This window comes from Marmota flaviventris, chromosome 6 (genome assembly GCF_047511675.1).
Source record: "Marmota flaviventris isolate mMarFla1 chromosome 6, mMarFla1.hap1, whole genome shotgun sequence".
In the NCBI taxonomy this organism is placed as follows: Eukaryota; Metazoa; Chordata; class Mammalia; order Rodentia; family Sciuridae; genus Marmota; species Marmota flaviventris.
The window spans coordinates 42104943-42115362 of NC_092503.1; the positions used below are offsets into that span (position 1 = coordinate 42104943).

Below are 10420 nucleotides of genomic sequence, written 5' to 3' on the forward strand. Positions count from 1 at the left end.
AGAATTGAACATAACTTTTATAGCTTTTAGAAAAATTCACATTATATGATTCTTATAGGAACTGTGATTGAACATGTATAAAAATTCTGAACACATGCTAAACACATATGTATTATCATACACATAATTTATATAATATATAATTTACATATGTAATAATATATATACTTTTAATATAATAATATATATATATACATATATATAATTTGTGTGTGTGTGTGTGGTGCTGGGGATTGAAACCAGGGCATTTTAGACTCTACCACTAAACTGTATGCACAAACACACAAACATATTTTTGTTTGTTTTTTGGTACCAGGAATTGAACCCATGGGTTAACCACTGAGCCACATTCAGCCCTTTTAGTTTTTAGACAGGGCCTTGCTGTGTTGCTGAGGCTGGCTTTGAAATTGCAATCATCCTGTCTCAGCCTTCTGAGCTGCTGGGATTACAGGCATATGTATACATTTTTAATAGGTATTTTTATACACATATATACATATACATACATGAGTATCCTTAATATGCACACATATACATATGCATGTACTTTTTTAAATAGTGAAAAGCCTACAGTTGGGAAATCTTGAGGATGACCTATTTCTGAAAGATGAACTTGCTCCCTTCTCCTCATGATGCATTTCATACCTCTACCCTACCACTGTATCACTCAGCAGCCTATCATTGTCCAACCACATACATCTTAGGCAGCATCAGTATAGGAAACATACATACATTCAATCCACCATTCCCCATGGTAAATGCAAACACACACACACACACACACACACACACACACAGAGCACTCACTGGTCAAATGAGAGTAAAAAAAATGTTGATATTACCTTTATCAAATAATAGACTGGGATATTGCTCATGAGTTAATTCTCTGAATTTAGAAAAGTCACATAAACTTTGCTCATCTACGCATAGTAAAGAAACAACTGAACAAAGCAGGGTTACTTTGAAATTACTAAATTTAGCCATGTGAGGTTGCACATGCCTGTAATCCCAGTGACTTGGAAAGACAGAAGGATCAAAAATTCAAGGCCAGCCTCAGCAACTTAGTGAGATCCTATCTCAAAATGAAAAATAAAAAGGGCTACAGATGTAGCTTGGTAGTAGAGTGCCTCTGGGTTCTATCCCCCATACTGCAAAGAAAGGAAAAAACAAATTCTTAAAATATATGTGCTCCATTGAATTATTAAATCACAAATTTGTTTTATGGCAGGTAATGAATGTTAACAACTTAGTAAAACTATATTATCAATTGCCCAGAATTACTCTGCTACTTTTCAATGATTTTTTTTGGATGTTTTTTAAAATCGTACTTTCTATATTCTCACAAAATCTTGTAATAAAATTTCCAATGTCTATTTTATTATTTTGCTGGTGGCTTGAATTACACTCAAACTGAACTTCTTTTTGATTGCTATATAACTTTAAAATTTCAGCATCCTTAAGTTTTTGTGCTTTATTATTACATATGACTACCCTATTTTAAATACTATTACATATTCATTAAAATTGTGTCCACCTGGTAGTATAACTCAGTGGTAGGGTCCATGCTTAGAATGTAGTCTTGGTTTCCATCCTTAGTATTGCCCTTACCTCCCAACAAAAAAGTTGCATTCCAAGTTAAGTTCTTATATAATTTATCCTCTCATGTAAATATCCAAAAATGTTCACAATTAATGTTGTACTGATCGTAGCTGATGGAGGAATACTGTCCTTTTAAAGATCCCAGAGAATGTGAATTTTGTTTAACCCCAAATTCTGATTTTTTTTGTGTGTGTGTGTGTGGTGCTGGGGATCCAACTCAGGGCCTGGTGCAAGCAAGGCAAGTATTCTACCCTTAGGCCACATCCCCAGCCCCTTTGCCCAAATTCTCATAACCAAGAGAAGTCTTTGATAGCACTGAATATACTGGCTGTCATTATACTAAATTAAAACTTTACTGAATAAAGAACACTCTCCAGAACACAAGATCTGATGGACCAGATCAATGCAATAAAGCTAAACATGATAGTAGTTTAACATGGAATGTCAAACACATTAGTATTTTCATTGTACAAAACTGTTTGTGTAGCTGATGTGCAAGAAGAATAGTATGATGATATTCAGCATTTTCACCAATCATCTGTGATGAGTTTAAAAAGGCATTTGAAGAAACTGGTAGATGTCTTCAGCATATAGTTCAAATAAATTAGTTACATGTGCACTACTGAACCTCTTTCAACCTCTCTTGCATTGCAAACAAAATCTTAGTGCAAACATCATAGTTGCTGGTCACTCCAAAAGACTTTCAACCTCATAAGAGAATACAAGTTCTGAATTAATGTGTATTAAATAAGACAATAATCAAGAATACCAGTTACTGCAAAATTCGTTTAGGCATACTTAATAGTCCACTCTAAGAATTTCTTCTGATTCTCTCACATTAATGACTAAAGCCTGTTTACAGTACTATTCTATCATTCAACCATTAGTTGAAAAAGGAAATCATTCGTTTCAGTAATAGCATTACTGCTACATTCTAAAAAAAGAGAAAGGGGAAAAAAATCATAATTAACAAAACTAGAATCCATAATAGAAGACATGGGGAAAAACATTTTAGGAAAAAAATGTGCTTTATTTGCACAGCAGGAATTATATAATGTAAACACCATATTGGCCCACACCACAAAATCCATGAGAAAGGTTCAAATTTGAACACTGTGTGTGCATTATTTTCAAATCTGTGTTTGTGAGTTTATGCTGAATCTGCTTGTACCAATACATGAGAAATTAAACACACTTTTCCACACACAAGTGATTGTTAAATATTGAGCATGGCTTGCTTCCCTGACTCTAAATCAAAGAAAATGCTAAGTGACATCCCAACTGTTTTAAAAATGTTTACAGAAACCATTAAAGGAATGTGAATAGTAGTTGAGGAATGAAGAAAAGTGATGGCAATGATAGGATGAAAGTGGATGCAAAAAAAAAAATATTCCTGGAACCAGCTGAGATGCAAATTCATGGCAAATGCATGGAACACCTTTTTCTGTGGGCCTTGTCTGAACTTTCAGTTGTTACCAAGAATTAAAAAAAAAAAAAGTAGTAGCACAAGTCCTTTGACATCTGGAGGATTGAAAGTTTACTTTCAAAGTGCAAATTTTAACAATGGAATGTTTTAGCAGAGACATAAGAACAATCTTCTGTCTTTTTCTTGTTGCAAAGAAATACAATGTTCAGGAAGTATTTATCCTGGCCAAAGCAATTTCAGTTTCTTGGTACAACAAAAAATTTAAAAAATATTTAGCCACAATGATCACCCACTCTTTCACGTACACAGAACCATTCTTAGGGGTGTATGTTGGGGAGAAAAAGCCCTTACCTATGTATCACCTAATGCAACTCTGCTTTAGAAATTAAGTTCTTTGAATTCACTACGTTAAATATCCACATGTACCTCCCTTATCCCCTCTCTCTCTACCCACCAATCCCAGACACCCCCTGATGAACCTACATATTCTAAAGTCTTTGTTGTTTTCTAAGCCTCATGACTAAGGCTGTTGAGTACCACCTCCAACTGGAGCAAAATTAACACCTAGGGTGCCCTTTCTATAGCACTTTTTTCTTCTCCACAATCGAGTGAAATTTTGATGCTCAAGCCTGTATCTAGACCTTCAAGCCACTAGGCCAAGGTCGGCTGCTAGCTTGGCCGCTGGCTCTGCTTGAAGGTTCCTGGTCCACTCTGGTTGGTGGCTGTGGGTCATGTCCAGCAATGATTTCTTTAAAATTCGAGTTGTCATTGGGGAAATAAAAAGTCTGGTTGTGGGAGTTAAAGATGGTGCTTCCTGCCTGCCCCATTGGGTTTTGTTCTGTGCTATCATTAGCCTTGTTTTGTCCACTTGCTTGCTTGTTACAAATGGGGTATGAAAAATTGTTTCTGTCACCAGTAACTGCCTTTTCCACTGGAGGAGATGTAGGTGACTGGGGAGGAGTTGGTGAGCAGCATTTATTCAACTGGGAATATGTTGAGGGCCTGTCGAAGTAGAAACAGAATAGTTCAATGATATTTAAGGCAAGAGACACCAAGGACACCACCAGCATGAAGATAATGAAGATGGTTTTCTCTGTGGGACGAGAGAGGAAGCAGTCCACTTGATGTGGGCAGGGATCTCTTCTGCAAGTGTAGACAGCACTCAAGCTGAATCCATAGATGTACCACTGGATCAGTAAAAAGGCCACCTCAAAGACACACTTGAAGAAGATACTGATGATGTAGGTGATCTTCAGATTTCCTTCCCTTTTCAATTGATCATTCTCCTTAATGACACACTTGACCTCTATTTCAATATCCTTCTTCTGCATTTCTACCTTGTACTCATCAGTTTCGTCAACTTGCTTGTTCGGTTTCTCTTCTTTGTGCATCACATAGATCACATGAGCCAGGTACAAAAGTGGGGGTGTGGACACAAATATGATCTGCAGGACCCAGAAGCGCACATGAGAGATTGGGAAAGACTTGTCGTAGCAGACGTTTTGACAACCAGGTTGTTGGGTGTTACAACTAAAGGCAGACTGCTCATCATTCCAAACTGACTCAATTGCTGTCTTCAGTATCAGGATTCGAAAAATGAAGAGAACAGACAACCACACCTTCCCTCCAGAATTGGAGTGGCCTTGGACCTTTTTAAGGAGTTTGCTTAAGAAACTCCAGTCAGTCATGATGCCTGGACACCTCCTGAAAAAAACCAAGAGGCAACTCAATGAGTACAAATTACCAGCTTAAGAGATGGTGTCTTTTTTTTTCAGCTGACAGCTAAAATATTACAAATTGTTTCCTTTCTAGCCTCCATCAAAAACAAAACAAAAACAAAAGCCAAGTGTAAGCTCTTCCAATCACATTTCCACTCCCAGAGTCTCATACTTATTTATTTATTTATTTTGAGATAAAGTTTGATCCGAGAAGCAACAGATTCTATGTACAGAGGCTGAACTGCAATCTTAACTTGCAGAAGATGTATTACTTGCTCAACCACCAAACTGTCAAGTGACCTGAGAAGCTGTCTGTGCTAAGTGCCTCTGCTTATTTGATTGATAAATAAGGACAGTTGTTGCCTCATAGGCTTGTGTCTGAATGCATGCCTAAGCAAAATGCTGATATGTTTTTCAAAATATAGGTATCTAAGAACTCAGGCAAGAACACCCAGGAACACACACACACACACACACACAGACACACACACATGCACAACCTAATCCCCAAACTTTGATGCTAGGATGAATCATTTTATTCCTAATTTTACTCTGCAATGTCTCTTGATGGTACAATAAGAGTAATTAGTGCATAGTCTGTATCATGGTTATTTATACTTTTCTCTCTCCTTATGCAGTAACATCTATTTCAAGTCTGTCTTTTACAAAAAAAAAAATGTTATGCTGAAATACACCATTTGGACAGTATCTCATTATAAACAGGAACCTACTTTCAAAAAAAAAAAACTAAATGTGCATGACATTTCTAGGTAAAAGTTCAATTTGGCCAGGCATTGTGGTATCGTGGTACATGCCTATAATTCCAGTGACTTGGGAGGCTGAGGCAGAAGGATCTCAAACTTGAAGCCAGCCTCAGTAACTAAGCAAAGTTCTAAAACGGGTTGGGATGTGAGATAGAGATAAAGTAACTTTGGGTTCAACCCTGAATACCAGAAAAAAAATCAATCTGTCAGTTTGTCTCCATACCTTATAGACTGTGAAGTGAAAAAAGAGGAAGCTGAATGGCTGTAAGATAAGCCACTTGTACAGCCAGAAGACTTATCATCCTTAAGTCAAAGCCCTTTAATACATTGCAGTGGCATTTAAATTATATAAATATCACACCTGAAATATCAGCTACTCAGGAGGCTGAGCTGGGAGGACCTCCAATTTGAAACCAGCCTGGTCAGCATAGTAAGAACCCATTTCAAAAAACAAACAAAAAAGATATAAACATAGTAGACAGTAAGACTGCACTAAAGCCAGAAAAGTTTCCATGCTTTGATATGGCCAATCTAACAAGTGCTGAAACATGAGAAAATATGACATGTGTCAGGCTACCACAGAGAAGATTGGTTAATTTTCAGCAGAGTAGTGATTGGAGGGTTTAGAAGTGAATAAAGTAGACAAATATTATTTAATAATGAAAAACAAGCAAAACAAACACTTTCCAAGCATTCAGTAATAATGAATTGACTAGTGCAACTAAAGTAGAATTATGTAGGCTTCTTACAAATGTGTTCACTATCCGAATATAAAGGGGTTTCTCATCTGGTTTTGAACTTGAAGCCATATTCTCCTGTAAGTAAGAAGTAAATGAAATACAGGGGTGTTTTCCCCTCACCATCCAATATTACATTTCTTTCTAATTCTTGTATGTCATAGCTATGGAGATCATGAAAAAAATGAAATGGAAATCTGAAAATCTGACCCAGGGTTTCCTGGATGAAACAAAGAGGAGATGGTTGATCCATAAAGCCAAAGTGTATACCAGCTAGTAGTAGATGGGTATCTGATAATATGACAGCCCAGGGATTGGTACATAAGTGAGGAAATATAAAGTGCAAGGTGGGTGGGCAGGTTACAGAAATAATGCTTTCCCAATGATCATAAAAGAGGGAGCTTTCCTTCTACTTTTAGGAAGGGCCATTTTGTATTGTGATGTGGCAAGTCAGAGAGTGAAATTCATGTACAAAGAGTAGTCAGACAAGAACAAAGGCTTGTCAGGTCAACAAAGGGTTAAATAGCCAAGGGAAGGCTTGAAGTGAGAGGAGTAATTTAATCTTGATGGTCAGATTATGGTGAGAGAATGTAAAAGAAAAAGCCTACAATTTAGCAGAAAATACTAGACTGGGAGTGAAGAAGTACAGGCCACGAGGGTCAAACAAACACAACAGAATTTTTGGAGCCATATCAATAGACAGTTTCTATGTGATGATGTGTAAATTGGCTCTAATTCTGTTTGTAAAGAATTACAATATTTTGCCAGTGTCATCTGCTTTTGTTCAGATATTCTAATTGTTGGGGGGAAAATAACAAAAACAATTAAGTGTAAAATGATAAGCTGTTTGCAAACAACACATTCGTAGAACAATAGATCTCAAGGCAAACTAACATTGTTAGAAATACAGCTGGGCACAACAGAAGTTTTCATTTTAGTCAGTGTCTCACCACTATTCAAAATAAAATGATTGTGTAGATGCCTGTGGCAGTTTACTCTTGAGTTTTTCACATTCTATGGAAAATGAAATTTGACTTTCACATAATTCTGAGATTCCACAGTGCTACAGTGTGTGAACTGGTTCATGGGGTAGTTGTTCCTTTAAAATACACCAGCAATTTAACTGCAAAATTGTCTTTTCCTTAAACACCAGACATTGGTCATTTGTATTAATGAGTTATAGTTTTTCATTTGAATAAGATACGAATTATTCAATTGGACACATTGTATTCTGTAACATGTAGCACCTGTCATTACCAGTATCATAGAAACCATCTAATATTTCATGTGATGGTTCATCTTGCAACTCCCAAGGAGGTAACAAAAACAGCAAGCTTTTTACTGGTAGCTGTTCACTTGGCCAGGAACCAAGTATTCTTATAACTAATTCCATCCCCTAACCCTGGTTTAATATTTTAATTTTTCCAAGTCTTAGTTGAAACATTAATGTTCTTTCATTATAAGGGAAAAGTATGCTTATGTTTACAGAAGCCCTGGCACTGGTATATTGCAAGAATATTCACCAGGAGGCACACCATTCCTTATTTCATTCAGGAGTCTGGACAGCTGAACATATCCTATATATTCATGCCTATACCTCTGCGTTCCTATGATGCACTTTTATTTGTAGATCATGATCTAAGGGGTTGTGTACAGTTCTCATTAGGTCTTTTTTTGCGAGATGGAAATCTTACTAAAGTTTCCAGGCTACTCTTGAACTTGTGATTCTGCCTCAGCTTCAGGTATAGTTGAGTTGGGTTTACAGGTGCGGCCACCACTCTTAGCTAGTAGTAGCAAATCTTGACAGCAGCTGGATAACACCATGCCTTCTGTATGCCATGTTAAGTCACATTTTCATTTGCTCTTTATGGCCCCCTAGACCAGCTGCTCAAAACTACAGTCACCCAGTGTGACCTCCCTAAGGACCTTGTCCCTTCACAGTGGTTTCTGAACTGCATGACAATCATTTGGCACATAACATTCCTGGCCCTCACCAGTTGGATGAAGCTAGACTTCTGGAGGGTGGGGCCTGGGATTTTAGCTTTTAATTTTTTGTTATTTTTTTGGACAAATGTCCCAAGTGATTCTGAAGTAAGATTATAGAGAAGCAAAGAGTGCTTACCTGCATTTTATTTTATGTTTTTCCTATTCAAAATATTTAAGAGTGAGGGAAATTTTAGAGAAGCAGAACAGACAGTGCATCTAACAATTCAAAGGGGTTGAGCACTAATATTAGTTGTTCTCTGAGCAGTGGGTACTGAAGTTACTGTTGGCACCAGGGCTCCTTGTCATTCCCTGCATCTTCATCTGCCACTCGCTGAAAGCGCAGTGATTCAATCTCTTTAATCCAAAGGAAATTTCTTAAAAATAAAGCAATCCTTAGCAAGAAGAGTGAAGCAGGTGGCATCACTATACCAGAACTTAAACTATACTATAGAGCAATAGTAACAAAAACAGCATGGTATTGGCACCAAAACAGACTGGTAGACCAATGGTACAAAATAGAGGACACAGAGACTAATCCACACAATTACAGTTATCTTATATTAGACAAAGTCACCAAAAACATACATCGGAGAAAAGATAGCTTCTTCTGGGAATGGAACCACCATTTGACCCAGCTATTGCCCTTCTTGGACTTTTCCCTGAAGACCTTAAAAGAGCGTACTATAGGGATACTGCTACATCGATGTTCATAGCAGCACAATTCACAATTGCTAGACTGTGGAACCAACCCAGATGCCCTTCAATAGATGAATGGATAAAAAAAATGTGGCATTTATACACCATGGAGTATTACGCAGCACTAAAAAATGACAAAATCATAGAATTTGCAGGGAAATGGATGGCACTAGAGCAGATTATGCTTAGTGAAGCTAGCCAATCCCTAAAAACAAATACCAAATGTCTTCATTGATATAATGAGAGCAACTAAGAACAGAGCAGGGAGGAAGAGCAGGAAGAAAAGATTAACATTAAACAGATAGATGAGGTGGGATGGAAAGGGAGAAAAAAGGGAAATTGCATGGTAATGGAGGGAGACCCTCATTGTTATACAAAATTACATATAAGAGGTTGTGAGGGGAATAGGAAAATAAACAAGGAGAGATATGAATTACAGTGGATGGGGTAGAGAGAGAAGATGGGAGGGGAGGGAGGGGGGATGGTAGAGGATAGGAAAGGTAGCAGAATACAACAGTTACTAATAGGGCATTATGTAAAAATGTGGATGTGTAACCGATGTGATTCTGCAATCTGTATTTGGGGTAAAATTGGGAGTTCATAACCAACTTGAATCTAATGTATGAAATATGATATGTCAAGAGCTTTATAATGTTTTTAACAACCAATAAAAAAAATAAAATAAAATAAAAAAAAAAAGAAAAGATAGCTTCTTTAACAAATTGTGCAGGGAAAACTGGAAATCCACATGCAACAAAATGAAATTAATCCCACATCTCTCACCATGTAAAAAACTCAAATCAAAGTGTATCTAGGACCTAAGAATTAAACCAGAGATCCTGTATCTAATAGAAGAAAAAGTAGGGCCAAATGTTCATCATATCAGATTAGACCCCTATTTCCTTAATAAGACTCCTATAGTGCAAGAATTAAAATCAAGAATCAATAAATGGGATGGATTCAAACTAAAATGCTTCTCAGCAAAAGAAACAATAAGTGAGGTGAATAGAAATTCTACAACTTGGGAGCAAATATTTACCACTTGAAAATCAGATAGAGCACGAATCTCTAAGGTATATAAAGAACTCAAAAAGCTAAACAATAAAAAAAAAATAACCCAATCAATAAATGGGCCAAGAACCTGAACAGACAATTCTCAGAAGGTGATAAACAATCAATCAACAAATAAATTTAAAAAGTTCATTATCTCTATCAATTAGAGAAAAGCAAATCAAAAGTACTCCTTCCTTTCTTCCTTCCTTTCTTCTTTTCTTCCATCTAGGGGTTGGAGCCTGGGACACTTTATCACTTAGCTTTATCCCCACTTTTTTAAATTTTTGAGATAGGGTCCTACTAGGTTGCTGAGGGTGGCCTCAGACTTAAGATCCTCCTGCCTCAGCCTCCAGAGCCATGGGATTGTAGGCATGGGCTTCTGCAACCAGATTTATGTGTTTCTAATATTAAAATCAAAATTTTTAAGCCTGAAACCCTCCA

General features: G+C 36.9%; 1 protein-coding gene across 1 annotated transcript; it reads right to left on the reverse strand.

The window, feature by feature from the left end:
* Positions 1-3660: 3660 nt before the first annotated feature.
* Positions 3661-4713, reverse strand: LOC114106225 (gap junction alpha-1 protein-like). The gene has a single exon (XM_027953058.2). The coding sequence runs from the start codon at positions 4711-4713 to the stop codon at positions 3661-3663; it is 1053 nt and encodes a 350-aa protein (XP_027808859.2).
* Positions 4714-10420: the final 5707 nt, after the last annotated feature.